This window comes from Pelmatolapia mariae, linkage group LG4, assembly GCF_036321145.2.
Source record: "Pelmatolapia mariae isolate MD_Pm_ZW linkage group LG4, Pm_UMD_F_2, whole genome shotgun sequence".
Classification (NCBI taxonomy): domain Eukaryota; kingdom Metazoa; phylum Chordata; class Actinopteri; order Cichliformes; family Cichlidae; genus Pelmatolapia; species Pelmatolapia mariae.
In genome coordinates, this window is record NC_086230.1 from 12,545,173 (window position 1) to 12,568,634 (window position 23,462).

General features: G+C 40.7%; 1 protein-coding gene across 1 annotated transcript in view; it reads right to left on the minus strand.

Annotated features, from left to right (window-relative positions):
• Positions 1 to 5,389: 5,389 nt before the first annotated feature.
• cacng3b (calcium channel, voltage-dependent, gamma subunit 3b) overlaps positions 5,390 to 23,462 on the minus strand; it is a 34,526-nt gene continuing 16,453 nt past the window's right edge. The window contains exons 2-4 of the mRNA XM_063471498.1: positions 15,490 to 15,573; positions 12,323 to 12,463; positions 5,390 to 9,882 (exon numbers count right to left, since the gene is read on the minus strand). Coding sequence (XP_063327568.1) covers positions 9,371 to 9,882; positions 12,323 to 12,463; positions 15,490 to 15,573 — 737 coding nt within the window. The 3' untranslated portion in view covers positions 5,390 to 9,370. The remainder of the gene's footprint in view (positions 9,883 to 12,322; positions 12,464 to 15,489; positions 15,574 to 23,462) is intronic.

Genomic DNA, 23,462 nt, shown 5'->3' on the forward strand with positions numbered 1-23,462 from the left:
TGTAGCCGGGTTGTTCTGAGCTCATAAAAAAGCTATTTGTTGGGGGGGGTTAGAAAGTTTATATCACAGGACAGCCAGCCTATAAACATCTGACTTTTAAAATCACTGTGGATTAAACAGAGTATAGCCTTAAACATCTGCAAGTTTCTAAAAGTAATAACGTTTCACAATTCCTTATCCAGGGTGTAGTGGAGAGATGTAAAGACGTCTATGCTGACTGCAAGATGCAGGACGCTGTCAGCATATATAACACAATAAAAGACAAGCAGCATGAAACAGTGTTTTTGAATCTGATCCAATTTGTTTTGTTGGTGTTTTAAACATTATCAGCTTCCTTTCTGTAAAAACCACATTATTGTCCTGTGGGGGAGAAAGAACAGGATGTAACAGCAAATCACAGTCACATGGTACACACAGTCGAAAACAAAATTAACTCACCACAGGCACTTTGAAAAGGTGACTCTTTATTTTCTAATATTATGATGTATATAATATCCTTCATATAGGTAATCATATTTATACCACGTAAGTAAAAGTGTGCTTTTAATCACAGCATGTGTCCGTGTCAGACTGCTGTTAGTTGGAGGTTTACATTATAAAGTATACAGTGAAAATGGCTGGCATCTGTGTGTATGTGTGTGTGTTTGTTGGTAAGTGTGTGTGTGTGTGAGAATGATGCAGTCAGTGTTCCTGTGTATAGAAAGACAAATGTGAGTGCCAGCATGTTTCTGCATGCATGTGTGTGTGTATATTTGTTTGTAGAGGACTAATTATCTCATGATAGGGCTCAGAGGTATGGAGCAAGGTAAAAAGCTGCCCGCTGACACTGATTTACACAATCTTTAACACTTAAACCTATTACCATCATGCTTTTAGTGTTACTTTTTATGTTACTTGACGTTTCAGCTGTACATTTGACTTTATACTTTCATGACTGCTGCAAGAAAACACCCAGAATCTCCAGTGTTAACCCTAAAGACACACAGAGTAACAGCTGATTGTTACTAGTCCTCCTTATTAACTATCAACTGCTTCATCTTGAAGCAAAATGCTACAATGCCTCTAAGATACACTCCCTGAAAACAACTTTATGCTGGCCACCGCCGTACTCACAATATACATATGAACAGACAATATTTCTGGATTGTTTGCTCTGTCTTTGTGGCAAATTTTGTTGCTCTGTTCAGAAATTAATAAACTAACTGACAAATCCATAAGAAATAAAATAAAATATCAGGCTCTAACCCTGAGTTTGTGCTCTGGCATTTTTTTCTAACAGTCCTCAGGTCAGTTTGAAATGGATAAAGTCAGGTTACATTTATTTACCACCAAAAACTGTCAGTGTATCTCAGTTCAGATACTTCCATCTGCTTACCAGCGTAATGTGAGGATGCTAGTGTTGCTAGTGGTTTAATCTCTGGTTTGATCCCGGGAGGAGACACATGTCCCTTATGGGGTTTGATTAGGAAAGCGAGCTGGCATAAAAATAAAAATCTACCCACTGTGGGCGACCCCTGTGAATAAAAGAGCAGCTGAAAGTAACTTCTTCTTCTTTTTAGAGTTGTATCAAAAATACTGGATCGCTAGCTGCTGCTTTTTTTAGTCTCTGTCTTTCTGCAATAATAAATTCTTCAGATTCTTCTACAGAATTCAAGACATTAACAAAACACTAAAACATGCCACAACAAGTGCAATATCTGTTAATTAATACTGGTGTGTGTGCTAAGTACACAGGACATAGCTTTCTCACATTAGCTTAAAAGAATTATGGGTCTTTGTGCGAAGCAGGCTAACCAGCATCACGACCGCTACTGGACAGACGTTTCCACTCAAATGTTTTGCTTAATTTAAACTGTAGGTGTACAGAAATATGTAATTTGAGGCACAGCGCAACAGTTTACGGCCATGCTAGCCACTTTCTGTGGAGTTTTTGTTGACATCTTGAAGATGTTAACTATGTCTGCTTGAGTATTTCTTGACATTCTTGTGAGACTTTCACATGACACTGAAGTGGTCTGATCTCTGGGTAATGACGGTCATATCAGGGACAGAGAGGTGATGGCTGTAACAACCTGACGCATTGAGTCCAGGGTGCAGCAAAGGAGGCAGATTTTAGATGTACAAATGGCTTTTTAAAAGGTTACGGTTATACTAGTCTGTGGACAAGGAGAAGACGTGTGCATTGAAATACTATTTTTACTTCACCTCTATTTTACGTCCTGTATATGGTTTGCTGGGTTGAAGGATGAAGCAAATCTAATAGCAACTGTTGATTTAATGTTTTTTACAGTCTGAAATGAAGTAGTGCACTAACTGGCTTTGCCAATCACAGAGTTATGCAGCAAACGTGGCAAAAAGCCCACAGCCAGTGCACCGTCACACTGGTTTCATACACTGAGTAGCCTGACTCTACCCATTACAACATGGCTCAGTAAAAACTCAAGGGCAATTTAGACTCTTTGGGGCGTGGCTTTCTCATAGAGAAACCTGTGTAGTAATCCAATACAAGTATGTCACATTAAGTGTTGTAGATATTTCCCTGCGAGTCTTCTGTAAATCTCAGTAAAAACAGTCACAATCTTTTCGTTTAAGGGCACAGTCTGATTTCACTTGTTCAGGAAGAGAAAAAACATGTTTTGTTGCTACTTTCAAAAGAAATTTAAGCAAGAAGGAGCTTGAATATTCCTGATGCAGAGCGAAACTCTCCAAGCTTGGTAAAACACGGTACTGTTTTGGGCCTTTTATCCTTGGTCAGTCAACCGTGCCAGCCACAGATATATTCTGTAAACTACGTAAACAGCACTGTCTGAATGCAGGGCTTGAGGCAAAACCGTTAAAAGCACATTTTAATTGCTCCGTATTCCCTGTCAAAATAATTCATGTGAAATATAGAACAGGTACAAAATCTCTCTTCCTAAAAGGCTAAAGGTTGGCACAACCCCCCCCAAAATAAAACAGGGAAACAGGCCCAACAGTCACCAAGACTGGAATAATTCTTGTAATAATGGTTGCTATTCTTTATCTATCAATAGATTATGTTTAGAAAACTTAAAACAACAACTACCATGTCCACAATCCATAAACTGCCACCGCCGTCAACAATGCTTGAAGTTAAAGTGAAATCATTTGGGGGAGGGAATCTGGTGAGTGAAACTTCCTAAAGGACACATTTTAAAAAGCCTAACAATTTTACAAGTAAGTCTTTCAGAGCAAACACACAGCTTGTTTTCCCAAATTTATGGGACATTTGGGAACACGAGGAACAGCAGGCAAAATCAGCTTGTGCTGATTCAGGACCAGGTGTCACTAGGGACTCAATAGATCATAGTCTATCCCCAAGCCCCCTCTGCTGATCCTAAACCAGCTGCACAGACAGCGACGGCAATGTAAGAAAAACAAGATCCAAATTAAAAAGTATAATAAAAATGTTTCCGCCAGAGCCGACTGAATCCAGAACAGTCCTATTAGCTTGTATGGCTGCGTCTGCTGAGGAATGATCGGGGCAGTTAGCTCTAAAACTGATCCCGGTCCAACCATTAAAGGTCGCGAGGATGCAGAGGAGGTTATACTGGACGCCCCATGGCTGATCTTGGAGCTGTCTGAAGGCAGGACAGGCAGGCACTGGGTGCATGGGTGAGGAGAGGCTAACTGCACACACGCACACAAACACGCACAATGTAAATATTAACACACACAAACATGCAGGCACATAACTCCACCTGTAAGCCCTCCTCACACAGTGACCTTAAATGCGTTAGTGTGTGTTGGTGTGTGTGTTGCGAGTGCAAAGTGTAGAGTGCTTATAGCAAGTGTTTGTCTCTGAACTACTCCTTCAAAACAGTTTTTTTCTGGTCCTCCGTGGTTGATTAGCTGGCTCAGTGTACTGAAGTCCCATCGAGGAGCGACACAGCAGCGACGCAGTGGTAACAGTTTGTCATTTTCTTCCAAAGAAACACCAAACATGACACAGTGATAGTTGTTTTTGTTTTTTTTAACCCAGAACAGAACATTTCTCTCTGCGCCACACCGGGCAAAGCTGAAGCTGTGAGCATGTATGTGTGTGTGTGATCATTAACGAGGCTACGTCGTTGTGTGCTGTGTTCTTGTGCTCCTATACTCATGAGGACTAATAATCTCAAAGCTTCGATTTGTATTTCAAGTTAAAGTTTAAGTGTGCAAAAGTTTGATTACGCTGTTCGGTCATAACTGATATCAGCTGATTACCTTTGATGATGATGGCATTATTTTGATGAGCTTACATGATGCAGATGTTTATTTCTGTCCAGTTTTTTTTGATTCTGCAGCACATCCTAAAGATTGTCAATCATCTTGGATCATCATGCCTGTGCCGTGAGGAAAGAAAGGAATCATTGTTGGTCATTCATTTTAATCACGTCATCAGCTGATCCCCCATTTTTTGAGGGGCACATAAGGTTGCTGAACCTAGATCAGACCAACTGAAGCAACCCCAGATGTAAAGGAAACGCTGGATCTATCTTACCCTGATGCATAAATCACTCTGTAACACGGTAAATCTGGACTCATCAGACCACATGACCTTTTTCCATTCCTCCAGAGTCCGATCTATATGCTTCTGAGCAAACTGAAACCTTTTATTCACTAACTAGCCTCACTAATACATGCTTTTCACAGCTGTTTAGTTCTCTTGTGCGTGTTTAAATACCCTTAATTTTGCTATTAACATAGCCGTGAGTTCTACGATTGGATAACAATCATTCTGGGGGTTTTCCAACCATATTTTTCCTGGAAGTCGATGCATCATTGTTTCAGGTTTTAAATAATGCATCGGACAGTTCTTAACCCTGTTTTTATTCTTTAATTAACAGTCATTACGTCTTCCAAACTCGTGAAACTGGAGGGTTTACTGATGCTTGTAGCCTGCTATCTGAGGCAGTCTTCTCCTGTGCAAGTGCACACAACAAAAACTAATGTTGAAGCTTTGGGTAAAAGTCCTCAAAAGTAGAGGAATTTGTATGTATAGCTACTTGGAATGCATGTATCCGCGTGGTGTGTGTGTGCTGCAGTGCTGAGTGTCCTGCTGGCAAATTGTAAAGTGACCTCTGGCACCGGTGAGGTGAGGTTTATGTCCATGAGCGATCGTCCGAGTGCTCCACTCCTCCTAATGTCCCTCCTGTCAGAAACTTCAGATGTGATTAAAACAACACAACCTCACAATCACATCAAAGTAGAAAATGAAACTAGAATAATACAATATTAGAAAGACTACAACCCCTGCTTCCCAACTCCGTCCCCCTGCGATCAACCCTCCCCAGCCCCCGCCCCCAATGAATAGATTACTATAATATGTGACAGAGTTTATCATCCTCTGCACAGTGGCACCTTTAGAATAGAATAGAATAATTTTTTTTTACTAATAATATATCAGAGTATCAAAGCTTTATGAAGAAGAGATAGACAGCGGCCTAGTCTCAAAAAGCACCCTGTGCTCTACTGAAGTAAACATCATTACAGCGCGGGCTAACGGGCCCGCGCGCCCTTGTAAGGCGTCTTTTGTGTAGCAGTCGAGTATCCCTACAGAGTATAGAGATTAGGGTGCCATTTGAGACTACAGCAAATGTAAGCACTGGAAGCAAATGGATATGGCATGCATGGTTTGAATGGTCAACGCTGACATGGCTCATGGATGGCAGTTCTGAACTTCGACCCTAAGCAGACCCCTCGAAGTCTGAGCCGATGAGAGCTACGAAGCTACCGCTACTGTTGAGTCAGTAAATCCTACGCGGATTAGAGTACTTACAGCTGCAAACCTAAAGCTAACCTGGAGGTCGTGATACATAGAAAACATCTGGAGTAATATTTGGCACCAGGCATATTTTGCTAATTTATGTTTGAATCTTAAGCAACTGAAATAACTCTTAAATATGCTACCTTTGCTTAAGGCAATAGTCTTCATCTCTAATTACGTCACAAAATTACTCATCTAACCTAAAGTTAAGTCAAAACAAAGTAGCAGAGTAGAAGAGCGTAGTCTGATTTTCCTCTACTTCAGCTTCTCTTTTACACAAAGCATGCTGTATTAGCGGTTAGCTTGTTCAACAACGATTGTTTCTGTGCAAATGTACTTTGCTTTTTCTCCCCCTCCCTCCCACGTTACACCCTTAAAATGAAATTGCTGCAGTGCTGAGCATAAAAAGCCCTTGTGTGCTCCTGTCCTTTAAAAATTAAAAGCCCTTGCTTGGAGAAAAGTAGGGTTTTTTTTCCCTTTCACAGCCCATGACAAAAGCTGATGCCCCTAGTTGCAGTTGCAAAATTAATATTTACATGTAGAGGACAGTAGCAATGCACGTTTGTCCCTTTAAGCTCCCTTTATGGCGTCGGAGACAGGAGATAAAACAGCAGCATCATAAATTAAACAGTGTGTGCGAGGTTTAAAACATATTTTATTATCAGAGTAATGACTGTCAGAGTAGTAGCTTGACAGTGTCGGGTTGGTGTTGTTTCATGTCGACTTTATACAAAACAGTGCAATGGCTGTTTATGGGAAGGTAAAAGAACAACAACTGAAAAACTAAAAAAAAGCATTTTTTTTCCCTCTTTTGAGTTTCACACTTACTTGTTACTCACAGTCCCAGAAACAGGTTGAGAAAAATGGTGTGACTAGATACTCATGCTCAGATTTCACAACCCTCCCTGTCTCCTCTCTGTAGATTTTATGGCTGTGTTGCCTTTTTTCTCACAGTGTCAAATCCTGTCGCCTCGTGTCGTGAGAAGATTACTGAGTAAAGTGAATAATTCAGCTTGTTTTCTTAATGTTTTAGAATATGCCTCCTCTTACTAAAAGGCTGGAATACTTCAGAATTACAGTAGTTGCCACTGCTTACAAATGCACAGATGCAGCATTAGATTGTTGGGAAACCAAGTGGACTGACTGTGTAAATATTAGGCATATAGTAGTAGATCAGGGGCTTTATCACAGTAGTTTTTTGTGCTGCTTTTCCTGCAGAAAAGTAAGGCCATTACACACCGAGCATGCTGCAAAAAAACCAAAACGAAATTCTAGATCTTTCAGATGCGAATTTGTCGTGTTAGGTATATGCACACCAAAAGCCGCAATTTTGCAAAAAACGTCCTCAAAAAAGACGCATCAAGCCACAATGAACTGGTCCTGATGTTTCTAAACAACAAAAGGAAAGAAGCAGAGATTCTTGGTTCATTCAATTCTCACGAGAAGGCAGCAGCAGGGAGAATTTCATGGTTTGATCCAGGAGTTGAATCTTTATCACGACTGCTGTCGTACATATTTCAGGATGTCAGCAGGGCAGTCTGAGCTCTTCCCACATCTGAGGAGGCAGGGAAATTATTTCAGAGTCGACTGACCTGGAGCACCATCTAGCTGTATGTCTGAAAAGAAACAGTACTGTTTTACTATTTCTATTTATTTTTATCATTGTATGTTCAGTACTTGCGTTTCAGTATGTTCAGTAAGTGCGTTTTGAGCTACAAGCGCACTTGTTGCCACATGCAGTGGTCTGATTGGTCAGATCTGTTAATTCGTATGCAAAAAATCTGAAAAAATTGTGCTTGATTCCATAAATTAAATCCAAATTCATCTTGCAAAATTATGCGGTAGCTGTGAACGCCTGCATTGAGAATAGGCGAGTATTTTTAACAAACAAAATATTGGTGCAAATTTTACGTGTCCGGTGTGTAAAGGCCATTAGTTTGAAAGGCGTCCAAACACTGCTGCTCAGTCAGATGCACACAAAGTGTTCTCCGGTGCCTCGATGCGTGGATCGCAGCAGTATTTGACACTGGTCCTCTTTTAAGGCTGGAGAGGTGGCAGTGGAGTAAGTAACTAGTTTGTCAGCCAGAATGTGTGTGAGCAGTGGAGATGAAGAGCAATAAGGAGGCTGTGAGTGACTTAGTAACGTCTTAAATAATACAATTGGATATCCTCCAATTCCATCTCCCGCTGCTTAATTTGTGTGCTACATACAAACAGTTTCCTCCTATTGGAGACGTCTACTTTAGCTTGTGTTTACTCCTGCAGCTGTAAATCTGACAGGTTTTAATATTAAATCAGAAATGTGTTCACCAAGAGGTAGTGGGCAAACAAACGGTGCTGCCTTAAAGCCTATTCACAGCTCAGCGGTCTCCCCTCCACAGTACCCTGAACCAACAACCTCCAGAAAACCTAACTAGTCTCCAAAAACGCCACCAATGGAAGACAGGAGCTAAATCTAGTGGAGAGGATGGGCAGGGTGAGAGGACGTGCGGAGGTGTGGCTACACAGAAAAAGGTGAGAGGTGACACATGGACGCAGACAGACAGCTTGGCAGACAGACCACCTCTTTTTAGGTTTTAGGTGAAAAAATAAATAAATCAAGAAGTGGCAGAAAAAAACAGAAGGAAGCACCAATGGATCTTCCGTTACCATCTATAAGAGATTCTTTAGGTTGTTGAGTCAGACCTTTTCTACCCAGCCTGCAACAGCTAATCCGCGGTTTCTTCTTTACTCATTGAAACCGCCAGGCAGGTTTAACCACTGACCTGGAATCAGAGCGATGAGGGGAAAATGTGACCAGGGAAGAGCTCAATTCATTTTCAGTTCAGTCGTGAAGCGAGCTTTCCGATCGATCAGTATGAAAGTTTATATACAAAATGTATAGAAAATGATAACTGCTTCCACAAATGCACTGGTTTAAATGGGCAAACCGATCTTCAGTTTATAATTTGAATCTAGCTGAACTGAAAAGGAATCAGAACCCATGACGAGGTGCTGACGTCTTCACGTTTACTGTAATCAGAGGGTCAGCTGGGAGCTCTAAGGCCGGTCCCCTTCCCTGACCCGACTCTGCTGCTATCCAAAAGGTCAGGAGGACAGAGGTTCACACAAAGTCTGTCACCCCTTCTCCTCAAATTCACATTGTAGTTTTTTTTGTGGCGCTTTTGTTTTTTTTTGTTGTTTTTTTTTAAAGAGAAGTTGCCCCAAACAGAAAAAACACTTAATATATTTTACATTTCCACTAATTCCCATTTCTCCTGTGAGAAAAAAGCCTGAAAATCAATTTATGAACATAAAACTCATGAACATAAACCGAATGTGCCTTGATATATAAGGAGTTACAAGTATTACTACAGTGATATGTGCTGGGGCTGGGAACAACTTCTCTATTAAAACCAACCCTGCTACACGCACTCTCACAGGGCTCAGGATTCACAGTTCGAAGGCTAAAAGTTCACAGTTCACAGTCGAAGTTTAGCAACCCCCTCCCTTCCCACCCCATAACCCTGTGTGTCCCCTGCTTTTGCTTGCACTCCCCCCTGCATTTCTCATCCTCCTCCTCTTTGATACTCTGATTGGGGCGATATCTGTAGCCAGCACCTCTCAGACAGGTGTGGTTCTGCGGTTGGGGTCCTTGCTGTAGTCTTTAGTGAGCGTGCTGCTCTGGAGGAAATCCCTCTCCGAGTTAAGCAGCCCGCCTAAGCCGCCAACAGGTTTGCTGCCGGCATTGCCGGCCTCTCGTGGGTTCAGCGTGTACATGGGCATCTCGGAGGCGGCGGGCCCTGTGTAGCCACCTTTCCCCAGTGGCGAGGCATCGCGGCTGGGAGCCTCTGAAGAGCGAACGCTGGAGCGGCGCCGGAAACGGTAGCGATAGGAGGGGATGCGGCTAAAGGCGGACTTCTTGATGAGCTCAGTGCGGGACTTGGCCCGGAGCTTGCGGTGCTTCTCAATGAACATGTGCACAGCCAGCACACCCACCATTTCCGCCATAATGAAGGAGAGGGCGCCGAAGTAAAAAGACCAGCCATAGGAGTAGGACTTCTTGCTGTCACTCTGGCCTGGGTCGCCAGAGTTGGCTGAGATATAGACAATAATCCCAATGATGTTACTGAGGCCTGGGACAGACATAAAGAAAGAGAAACTGTGAGAACCACAAACTAACAAAAATAACACAACTACAGTATACTAAGAGACGGTCATGGTACCTGTGTATTGGACCCAAGGTTTAGAGCGTTCATGATTTATTTCTGGGTTTGTGACCTGATTTATGTTAACTTATTTAGTCTTTTGAATATATTATTAGATTTTGTCTTTGTTTCTAGTTCTTGCTTTCTTGGTTGATGAGGTTAGTTCCCTTTCCTGTCCAGCCTGTCCTCGTCTCGTCTCGGTGTTTCCGGTGTGAAGTCTGAAGTTTGTTCACTTTTCTCTCGTTGTGTAAACTCTGCATTTCTGTTCCTATGGTCTTTTACTTCCTGTTTTATTTTGACAAACTCTTGTCCAGTGTGTGTTAAATTCAGTTTTCCTTCCACTTGTCTAATTGGTTAGATTCAGTTCAGCTGTGTGTTTTTCCCCAATCTGTCCTCGTCTCCTCTTAAACCCTCAGTTTGCTTGCTTCTTTATTGTGTCCTCCTTTGTGTTGTGTGTCCTGTGTTTCTTCTGTAGTTCCTAGTTTGTAAGTCCCTGGCTTTTGCCTTTCCTGAGTTTTGTGTTTTGGTATTTTGATCCTATGAGTTCTAGAAATATTGGGTTCAAAACCTGCCTGCCGCCTGATATATCATCTAATGTATTTTTTTTTCTTTCAGGCACACAACATAATCAGATTTCACTATTTGATATGTATAGTTATTTATTTACTTGTTTACCCTCTGCTCAGATAAGCTTTTTTGTGTTGGTGGCGTTCCAACACATGTGGTCAACAGGGAAGTTGCCCTCTGGTGGACAAACTGTGCCACATCAGCCATTGTAAATAACAGATACCGCTAGAATAACAAATAGCTGATCAGCCGACAGTTTCAGCCCATTGATAAATTGGTCAGGCTCTAGTGAGCAGTGTGCAGTAATTGAATACTTTAATTTCAAAACCTCAGTAACTGAGGCTCTTCTAAAACTCTAAATGTCCCTTCCCTTTATCAACCAAAACAATTATGTTTACAGCACTGCCAATCAGAGGAAACGAATCAGATCATGTGGACACTCAAACAGGTCCAGTTCCATTTATCTGTCAGTGCATGAACGCTGTAAACAATATGAACAATTTTGTATCTTAACTTACAACACCACACCCTTTTTTTATAGAGATTTTTTTCTGTTAATCTTCATTTATTAAAGCAAGGTGTGTGGTGAAGCTACTGTGGGATATCTCTTATTTGTAATGTTTTTGTTGGCTATTGTGTTTTCATTTTGTGCCACTGCATGAGCCTGTACTGTGTTATTGCTGACCAGTTTGTTCAGCGATTTCATTTGTAATGTTTCCAGCTGCGTCTTTAGTCCTGTCTGGTGGACATGGTGCATTTTTCTACAAAAGACAGTCGCATTTGTTAAAAACTAATGAAAATAAAAATTTTCTGTGACTAATAACCTTTTCAATGCAATTAAAGTGAACTTACTAAACCTTAACATGTGAGTCAGATAAAAAATGCTTAGTTAAAACTAATAATGTTGCACAGATTTAGCGGTTTTGTTTTTTTTCCCCGCGCATCTCAGGTCTTTAATTACAATTCTGGCTACCGACGAGACAATCGAGATAAGACGATTATCTGCGTTCTGTTTTGCAACAATGCCCCCGTTTTATATTGTGCTACATAATAAATTCAATCCTTGTTGCCTTTAATTTGGTTTAAATTGATTTTTTTTAAACTCCTATTCAACATTTAAGGAAATCCATTGTTAAAAAAGACAAGGGTTCAATAAATGCATCAGTAAAGGTTAATGAGTGTTTTTAATAATTCCGATTACAAAACCGACCAATAATAATCACCTTGCGAGACCCCGGGAACATCACGAGGATCATCACAGTACGGATACGTAAGTACAAGGGTGTGTGCAAAGATGCTTTGCTGCGTCTCAATGAAAGACTCTATAGGTGTGTGTGTTTGCACTCTCACACCCTCACAGTGCATCACAGTGGCATCATGGCATTCTTGTTGATTGATTAATCAGCTACTGTGTCCCATATCCACACTTTGGTGCCTCTCATGGGCTCTTCTGTGTGCTTTAGACGCTCAATGGGCTCCTCAACAAATATCTGAATGCTGTGCCTCCTCCGTTTAGAGTCGGCCCACAGTGACACAGCTGCACACACTCAGACACATGTGGCTCACACAGACAGCCGCCTTGTTGTTATCTCAAGCTCCTTTCACCAGGTCAGAGAATGTAAGGCATTTGGCTGGTACTATATTTAAATGAAAAAAAAAGTGGTATGAAGTGCTGAATTTGTGAATTAGTAAGTGTGGTTTCATGTACGCTGTTCTGATGACTGACGATCACTGTAGCTAAATTCCTAAGAGGAAAGAGGACACACATGGACACGCAGAGACACTCGCAGTGATGACTAACCTGCTGAGACGAAGAAGATTCCTGCGCTGAGGATGACGTTGTGTCGGCTTCGGTAAAACTCACTGGCAGCCACGCAGAGCCCACCGAGAAACAGCAGACCCACACTCATGATGGGGAAAAGACTGGAGGCACGCACAGCACCTGCACATACACACAAAGAGTGGAAACGCGTTCATAACAGGTGCAAACTTTTTATTTTGCCGTGTAAAGACGTCACCTTTCAGATCCATCAGAAACTGATGAAGGATCATTTGTGCTGGAAGAACAGTAGCTCCACCACTATGTCGTCAAAATCACTGGTGTGCATCACTTCTGTGCTGGAGGATGGAGATGCAAGGGGAAGAAAAAAAGAAAGAAAAAATGTTCCACTTTACACACGGGAGGCAGCGGGCTGCTAAATGCTCGACTGAACCTGAATTCTGAACATGTTAAAGCATTCAGAGGCTTTACTAGAGAGAGCAAGGGAGAGAGACCGAGAGAAGGACGGAGAAGGGGAAAAAAAATGGACAAGACCCAAGACAGATGGAGAGTCACGCTGACATATGCGAGGCAAAATAATGAATGTGAAAGTGAGGCTTCAGTGGGAGTGAAATATTTGTCATATGTGTGCAGGATGCGATAACATATTGAGGAATATTTGCAAACAGCTTGTTGCACAGAACTGAGATTTGGGCTATTTTGAGACACCGAATATATGAGGAGAGCCCATGCATCAGAGTTTTATCATATACGGTTGTGTCTTCACAAAAAAACTAAAAGTAAACGAAGCAGATCGTTGTCGTTTTTTTCTCCATCTGTTTTCTTTATGTTTGTTGTTTCTTGCGTGGCAAAACATTCCCGCCGTGACCGAGAGCTGCAGATATTGCGCGTACAGACTCCGCCCCTATGGCCCACAACCCTGGGCTGCATGAAATGCTGGTCACTAGGTCTCTGCTCCTTATTGGCTTATCAGCTCTGAGGACTGTGATCTAATTGGCTCCCTCTGGGGATGTTGCTCTGTGTTCAGTGGAGCAATGAAAAAGAGGCACAGGCTGAATCCATTCCCCTTCTTTTCTGTTGTTGTTTTCCACCTTTACTTCTAGAATAAACTGAGAGCTCACTTCTCTGTGTTTTCTACTAAATACTCTCTCTTTATCTTTTTATCCTCTTTTTTTCTTATAATCCTTTTTAACCCTATGAAGGTCTTTTTTAGGTTCAATTTCTTAACTACTTGCCATTAGTTTGTGTTTCTTCATTATGTAGTGTTATGGAAAGCCATTAAGGTCATAATTTGTTTCGTTGTTCCTGCTATTAGACATTTTAATATTGCCAGCTGCTGTTTATAAACACTGTTCTGGGTACATAATTATACCAGCTGGCATAGAAATGCCAGTCACAATAATTATTGTTTTGTTTTGTTTTTTTTAATAAACTTTACCCGTTTCCCATTATCCTCTGGATGAGAAGAGTGATAAAGAGTACTGAGTGAAAGTCTTTTTCTTTATATTTCTTTATGTTTTGCTTCAGAGGTGCCAGACTTTCTTATAATGAAAGAGGTCTTGGACAGCTGTTCTCTGGCCTTTTTCCAGATGAATGTTCTTTTTGTTTGTTAAGCTGCTTAACAGTGACCTATGAAACATTCAAACATAAAAAAGCCAAATTAAATTTTTTTATAGGCATACAATACTATTTTTGCACCAACAAGGTGATCCCCAAAGCGTTATTAGCTGACACATTTCAGCATGGTGTGGAGCTCGGCCTGAAATCTGAGGTAAATGGACAAGTGGATGACAAATGAAGAAGTGGGAGGCCCCAAAAAATATCTACACCAGATAAACAGTATCTGAAAGTCATATTCTTAAGAAATGGAAAATATCCACACTTGACACAGGACCTGAGACAGAGATGTGGCCTTTCAGTGGATCCTGTTATTGTTTGTCAAAGCGAAAGAACTGTCAACTTTTGAACCACCATGCAATACCATCAGTAAATTGCCAGACTGGCAACAGATTCAATTTTCAACACGATCACAATCACAGTGCCAAAGCAGTACAAGCATACCAGGATAGATAAAAACACAATAAAACATATCAATCATGGACTGGCCTCCCCAGAGCCCAGGCCTCAACAATACTGAAACAGTGTGGGATTACCTTGATGCTAGCATGGTGGCTCAGCTGTTAGCTAACTTTTGCCTCACAGCAAGAGAGTACTGGTTTCAAACCTGTAAAGGGACATGCTCCATTGAGTTTGATTGTTTTCTCCATGCTCACACTCAGGTTTCTCCTGCAGTTAAAAAAGCATGCAAGATGAATGCTGCTCTTGGCCTTGTCTTGCCAAGCAGATTTGTAATCTCAAGAGATCTATTTAATGGTTAAGGGAGGATTAGAGGTTTATTGCCTAACAATAATGTGATAGCTGGAATATTTCAGTGCAAGTTTGTGTGGCGAGGCAAAGTAGCAGGCCACCATCAAAGGAAAAACTTCAGGGGTTCAATCACATGCCTTTTAACTGTAATCAAAACAGTATGCATAAGTACTGTGCACATAAGGTGAGCTGTTAAACGCCTAAACAGTGCTCCATACAAGAAATGACAAAATAACTAACTGGTGTTATTTTAACTGTATTTGTAACACCTCCAGTGTTCAGCTGCTTACTGACTACTGCTTTCTCTTCCCCAGAGAAAAAAGGTTAGTGGGAATATCCCACTCCTAGAAGAAAGATTAACTGTCAGTGTTTTGTGATTTCCAATTGGTTAAATTTAATTTAAAAAATCCATTGTTCTGTACTCTTGCCTCTACATCAGTCTTAAGTTGCTACTACAAAATAGTGGATGGAACTAACTTTGTGATCCTTAACCATACTACCCCTGTAGTTTGTCCTGCAGATGGGGCTAGAGAGGGGGGCACAGTAATGTTCACGATTGCCTCACACCCACATCATGCTTGTGTGCTGTTTCTAATGCAGACTTTACAAAATAATTCTCTTTTCAAGCCAATATGAAACATTGTTGTCACACACCTAACAATGGAATTGGCTTTACATCGCTTGGGAACATACGATGTGTTGAGATAACAAAAAACAAGTTTAGTGATTAGTCAGACAGTTCTACTCTAAATATGGTAACACTGGCCAGTAAAAGCCTAGTTGTGAATGCACAGTGCAGTGTGTGCTCATATCAGACTCACGTAGGAGGTATTCAGCTGCGTCTGCTTCATAGTCAGCATCTTCTGGGAAGTGATCAATTTTCTTACACACACCTCTGAATGTTCCTGGAGAAGAAACACACATCAGTTTAGATAGTATAGTAGTAGTTTATTTTGAACAACACAGACATGAAAAGTTGTTTTATTTGATAAATACTAATTTTCAGATGTATCTCATTGTATACACGGGCAACTCTGTGGTACTGTCCGATCAGTTCTGCAGCATTTTTCTGAATATAAGCAGAGAGTATAGCGATGCACGCTATACATTTCATCCTGCTGCGTGTATCATTCGCCACAGATGCCCACCACGTTTGACAGATGATGCGATATTGTTCAGGTCATGCTGTTTCTCCCTTTTTCTTCTTCTCCACACTTCTAATCTTACTAGTACAAGTTAAAGACGTTTTCTGTGAAAGTCCAAGTGTAACTAGTGGTTTGCACCTTGTTGTAAACCCTCTGTATTTTTGATTCATTAAGGTATTATAGAGTTTTGATTGGTTGTACACACCTCCTCAAGTGTTCTTGACTTGGTCAGATGTTTTTTTAACCATGGAAATAATTCTGTCAACATGGTTTTTAGTTGTATTTTTTTAGTCTTTTGGTGTTGCTGAGCTGCTCAGTGCTCCTTTTTAAGAATGTTTGACCACTTCTAAATGTTTGCTGTTTCTCTGAAAGGTTGGTAGGATCTTTTCTTTTAAGATCAGATCTTTTATAAGCCTCATTTGTCATGGCATAATGAGAGAACAGGCCTCACCTGCACATGATTCTAGTCAGTCAGTTGTTCAATTACTTTTGAGCCTCTTAAAAATGTGGGACTGTGTTTAAAAATGGCTCAGTTAATGTGATGCTCATGTTAAAAACTCCTTGAACTACATCTAAATCAGGTTACCTCTTGATTATTTGACTTAAAAACCACTGTGGTGGTGCAAAGAGGCAAAACTAAATTGTATGTACGCACATGTTGTCAGAGGTATATTTAGAAGAGAAAAGAGTGATGTCACTGTTTAGTAGTGTTCCAGCAAATGTATTTCACAAACTACTTAGCAGCTTACCCTGAAGATGCCGCTTAGCTCTGCACCACCATCTGCTCAGCTCATACACATCCTACTACTGAGAGTCTTACAGGCTTACAAGGAGTCAGACCTAAATTATCCCAAGCATCTTTTGCTGTATATTCTCACACACATTAATAGGACCCTTTATTCTATCCACACACACTATTTGATGCACATTCCCATCAGTCACAGGTGTACCTGTGCTGACCAGGTATCAACAGCATAGCAGGAGCATACAGTGAGGGTCAGCACAAGGTTAGGACAACCTTTTCAACAACTGCTTTCTATCATTTTTAACCACTTCTTCTTGAAAGCGTAAATGTCATTGCCAATGGTCACATTATTTGACTGACTTGACATCCAATATAAATTTTGGGAGATGGAGCATGTGCACTTCCTGTAAGCAGATGTGAAAGTATATCGACAGGCAGAGAGAGAGCTGATAGATGATGCAGGGCAGAGCTGTAGCCTTCAGGCTGTGTATGGGAAACACTAATGAAAAGCCTTATCACACCCAGCACACACAAACGCACACCGTTTCAATGTAAAAGACAAAAATGCACAACAGCCAAAGTAAAGACATCAAATGAACACACACGCGCACCGAGCTCATTAAAATGATACATGAACACTATCAATCATGCATGCAAATAAAAGCCCCGTGTATTTAGATTGCTTATATGAGTGCATGCTGGTTTGTCCATGTGTGACTGAGAGTGTGTGTGCGTTTCATGCAGAGAGTGACTCATCCTCCTCAACACCGACTCACAGAGACACACAAACACACCCACCAGTAAACTCTGTGTGTGCGCGCTCGTGTAGGACCGTGTTTCTATGTGCCATGCACGTGCACGTCCGCGTGAAACTACACTGCATGCAGCCTCCTTCCCACCCATCATTCAGTCCCATTCACACATGGTCAACACCACGGGGGCTATGAAAGAGAGCGGCACTGAGGAGGGATGAAGGGGAGCAGCAGAGAAAGAGAGATGAAGAAGGATGAAGAGAGAGGAAGTGCGGGCTGAAAGAGGTTTGGTGGTAAAACGGCACGGGAGAATTAGAGAGAAATAGGAGGATAGAGGCTGGCAATGAACAAAATAAACGACTCGAGCTAATTGCTTCTTTGCACATGAAGAGGCTTTTACCAGCACCCACACTCAGAAAGTCATTCATAAATTGATTCATCCAACTCATGCAGTAGGGGATGGAAACTAACATCTGACTGTGAAACTGATTGACTTTTATAGTCTTTTATATCTCCATTTATTAAGATAATCATCTGCAAAAAACATGTGAATCAAACTTTGTTATGCATCATTCTTAAGGCAATATACCGCCACAAATGTATGCAGAATATCACCTCAGCACACCCTCTTAATCCAAAGTGCAACACGTCCACAAATACATACTTCAACAGAAACTATTTGGTGGTTTGAATTTTCTACTATACACCGAGCCCTTTTTCTGCTCCCCTCACCAGCCTCCATCCTGTTTGACAGTGTTGAGTATGAGCAAAATAAGCTTTTGTATTTCCAGATCACACAACCCATTGCTGGGAAAATACTACAGCTGGAAATTTGAAGATTATAATTTAGGCTCCACTCACAGAATTCCGGAGACTCTTTAGTGAATCTCTAGCAACCATTGCTCGCTGGACAAAAATGTGCATTCCATGACTAGTTGGAGAGTTTCTGGCAGTTGCTAGTTATAATTGGTTGAAAAGAGGTACCATGCTACACCAAATTGCTTTGGTTGATAGCAGGTTACCCTGCTTGCCTAAAGCATATTTTTCCAGGTGTCACCACTGCCCAGCTTCTAGTTAATGAATCTTTGAAGGCAACAACAGCAATCTGCTAGCAAACAAAGCAGTAACAAGAAGGTTAATGATGGAGCACTTTCTTTGCAACCAGGAATTTGGAGCACCCACTTTCCAACCTGTTGGAGAACACACATTTAGCAACACACTTAGCAACTAGAGGTTGCCAGGGGTCACCAGCTGGCCTCTAGGCCTGTGTTACTGAGGCCTTGTTTATCAAAAACTATTTTTATAGCCACCTACGCATTAAACAGCTAAGATAGAATGCTTATATTTTTAATCAACGAGTCGCAGTACACCGAGTTGCAGTATACAGTATAGTCTTTGATAACCAAAACAAGCATCGCTTACATTTTATAATTCAAATCATGTATTAATTAATCAAGCAAGAAGATATTCAGAATCTGTGCATAACCAACAGGCTTACTGCCACCCAGGTAATCACTGAGATATTCAAATGCTCGAATTGAAACCGAAGGGAGAATTCCAAAACTCCACACATGGCGACTGTCCCAACTAGTGCTGGGCGATATGACGATATATATCGTGTGGACGATAGAAAAGTGTCTATCGTGCCATTTGTCTTCTATCGTTTCTATCGTTTCTAGCCCGAATTTTACAAATTGTTACATAAAATATATCATTAACCCTTTACAACCGGTCGGAGCAGGCACACTCCGTTTTGCCTAACTATTTTTAAATCCCTGTAGAACTGTAACCACGTAAGGTAGCGCAATAATGGGGTTTTTTTTGCATATGAAACCGTAAGCGTTGTACTTACATCTTATTCCATTAGCTTGCCCTAGGTCACGGTTTCCTTCCACATATAGCTTTGCAAAAATTGCATAAAAAGCACTTCCAGCAACAAAAACATAATATTCCAGACTTGCAGCAACAAAAACATAATATTCCAGAAACAGGCTTTGCCGATCCAATCAGCTGTTCATAACACTTCCTAGTTTGTATATAAGTCAGCGCGAACTCTCGCATGTCCGCCATTACCTGCCCGAAACCGGAAGTGACGTCATTTTCGCGGAAAATGTAGTTTTTTAGCTTCAAAGCCTATGTTGGTGTTTTTAAAAGTCATGTTTGACTTTATGTTCTTCTGTATCGTTTCTGGGATGCTTAGAAGTCAAATTACACTGTTGTAAATAGTTTATTTTGATGCACATGCTGTGTTTTTGCAAATTTGCATTTATTTATTTTTATTTTTCCTGTAGTATATAAAAAATTGTGTGTCTCAAAAATAAAACTAAGAAGACACTCAAAATAAATAAATGTAAAGATAAGCTCTGGCGGACTTGGTTCTATGGTAGGTCTTAAAGGGTTAAATAGCCTGTGCAAATATATTAGTGTTGTCTTCTCACTATACATACTCTTAACAAGAGAAAATAAAGTATTAAAAAATGATATTTTTCGCAAAGAAACTCTGTCTTGTGGTTTTGCAACATGGTGCTGCTTTACGTGCACCCGGATTTGCGACATGCTTTACAGTAATTCAAAACAAAGACTGCACCCTCTCCACTCGCTGTTTAAAGACTGCATACTTTCCAGATGACCACAGGTCAGGTGGTATATCGTGATATATATCGTTATCGTGATATAAAATAATTCATATCGTGATAAATATTTTTTCCATATCGCCCAGCACTAGTCCCAACCATAAAGAGTCAATCAGCTGCCTTGAACCATCTTTTTTTGGAACCAGGAAACACATGAACCTGCACTGTTTTTCTGTAATAAAGAATTCACAGAGCTGTCCATGATTTATTGTGACAATTTCAAGGTGCCCTCAATCCACCAAGAAAGTACACACTGTATTCTGTTTAACTTTTTGATTTGTAAGATTATTAAATTGCATTTTTCTGCCTAACCAATGAAGCCGTGTCCATTATTAATGTAGTAATGATGCAGGCGAGTATATATGAGTTTTCTTGGTTTACTGTATCCATAAAGTGATGGATGCAGTATGGCAATTACTCAGTGGTCTGGTGGGAGTAGCCGCTGATCATGTCAGCAGCATTTTTTTCAGCTTGGACCGGTGACTCTTCGTGTCCTAGTGAGCACTGGGATTAAAGCTTTCTCCCCATTCACTTAGATAATGGCCGAACTATCTGCCTGGGTATTGCAAAGATAGCTGCCAAAGGGTGAGACTTGCTTCAGGAAGGACTTTGATAATATCACCAAATGCCACTTAAAAAACAAATTTCCTAACAATACAGCTACTCATGTAGAAGTAAATGGCCATCTATCTTTAGTACTTTAGATCAGTGGTGTAATTGGGAAAGACCGTGTCAGTTCCTCCAGTGGTATGACTCAGCAATTTGTTCTATGCCATATGTTTTTATGGCAGTAATAAAATATTTTCCTTTTTGGGATTTAGGCACACTGGATGAGTTTGATGACAGTGAGAAATAAAAATGATTAATGCGGATGGTTTACATGGATGTTACAGGTGGAGTGGAAGGTAACCGGAACATCGGCTGCTGATGCTGTAAAGCGTCATCAGTCAGAGCTGCTTTGTGTCAGGCGGCTGGGAAATTCATTATAGCTCCAGCCTTTTTAAGTGAACAGATTTGCATCAAACCATTATGATGAATAGAGCACTGAACGGCACAGTAAAATTGGGGATGTACCAATATATTGGCTGATATCGGCTTTATTCACTGCTACCAGATGACACAGGCTGATAACATGTTGTCTGCAATCAATTTTGTGCTGGGTAAATTTTCAAATATACCCCTATGAAGAGCTGGAAGACATTTAGGTTAATTCTCTTATAATAAAGATTTCTTTCTTTCTCTGAAGCAAAAGCGGAAATAAATAACAACAAAAACAAAAATAGCCCAGCTCACGGACAAGTGGGAGGAGGGAACATAGATAGATGACCGCTTTTATCTCTCTCTGGGACAAAGAATCGAAATCACAACTGAGAAAACACAGTTAAAAAGCAGATGTGCGCGCACACACACACACACACACACACACACACTTTGTTTTTGTACATGATGTCACACTATCCATTTTAAAAAACAAAGACATCTGCTAAAAATAACTTCAAGACTCGTGTGCTGGACAACGCGAGTCTTGAGCACAACACATGTCTTAAGCATTTTTTTAATATATATATATATATATATATATATATATATATATATATATATATATATATATATATATATATACATACACACACATCTGTGACCTGTCATCAATAGTACAAAGCCAGGTGGAGTGGAGAACACATATGCCATAAGGCGATTCCAATGTCTTTACAATGTCCAATATAAATAAAGGTTAAAAAACCCAACAAAACTAGATTACAAACATTATAGATAAGATCATCCATATATTTTAAAAATCACAGGTTACTGCCTAAATTCATATTACAAATATGACCTTGTGCACAATTTGGATGAAGACCCATTGGATGATCACTGTGAATAAGTTTGATTAAGTACTGTGCAATACTGTGGAAGGAGGAGCAATTCTTGTGAATTGTAGACTCTATGGAACAAGCTGATCGATCAGTAAGCCGAAGCGGCTAAAATAATTAAATAAATAAACTACAGATCATATTTCTCAAAGCATGCTGTTAAAATTCAGTATTGAAGTGTGAGATCTATTTTTAGAGGTATCATCCAGCAGCTATTACACAAACTGCTTCTTAAGGGATATCGCTTGGTGGTTTCCGCTTGGGTCAAAATGTGCTAACGGTCTGCTCTCTGGTTGCACTGCTGTTTTTAAAGATTTATGCCTTCAGGAGAAACAAATGGACTGTGAGCTTCTGACTGAAAATATGCATGCAAGCGGGATTAACACACTTCTCAGGTTGTAATTTCCAAACATGCCCAAAATAAGGGATGAACACTTTATTCAAAAACTTTATAATAACAGGAAGAATTAAGTACTGCGTGTACTGTGGATGAGTAGTGCTAGTGTGTCTCTAAATGTGTACTTCACTACCTGATTTTTTAATGACGCAGTAATGATGAAGGGGGAGGATGTTGAGCCAGTCTCCAACAGGAAAGTAAATAATCAAAACACATGGTGATTCCAGAGTTTGTTAGCTAACTGTTGCAGATTTTTACACTTCTTAGAAGAATTTTGGCGCATGATGACTCGGACGCTCAAATACTGAAGCTGTCATGTCTAATATTTCACGCTTTCCACGTCACCCTGTCAAGCACTAAGCAAACAAGTATGTGTTGTACACATTTTATTGCAGTGGAGAGTACTAAAACAAGGATCCAAACTGGGAAGCAGGTAGCTGTCAGACAATCTCGATGTGGATCTCTGTCAGTCAAACGCGCTGTCTGGCCCTGTTACTGTAACTAAAACGTGTGTGTGTGTGCATGGGGCTATACGAGTCACATATTTTTAGCCTACAGTGATGTTTCAGTGATGTACCTCCAAATGCTGTATCAGTAAGTGAGTCAGTTGTCACAAACACTTATGTCAAGTGTCAAAACCAGCCTATGATCCCACACTCGCTTCTCTCTCTCCCACACACACACACACACACACACACACACACACACACACACACACACACACACACACACACACACACACACTCAGCCAAACCACATGGCAGCACTTGGTGCGTTTAGGCATGCAGAAATAGTGAAGACCACCTTTGAACATTGACATTCAAAGCAAGACTATGAATGGGAGGAAAGCTGATTTAAGTAACTGTGAATGTGGCAGACAGCACCAACAATCCAAATTCAGAGATTTTACTGCACAGCCATCACTACGGTTACGGTCCAAAAAGAGACCATATCCAATGAGGAGCAGTTCTCTGGGGGGGAAAAAAATCACTTCTTCCACAGAGGTAAGGGGACAATGGCCAGATTGCTTTAACTGATAGAAAGGCAACAATAACTCAAATAACCACTCATTGCAACCAAGGATGGAAGGAGAGCATCTCTCAATGCACAACACACACAAAAAAGTTAATAAGCTAATAAGCTATTCACTGTGGCCATTCCCCACAGAAGCAACTCCTAAAAAACAAAAAACAAAACATTCAAATCTGCACCATGACACATTTGTAAAACATTAAAAAAAATCATAAA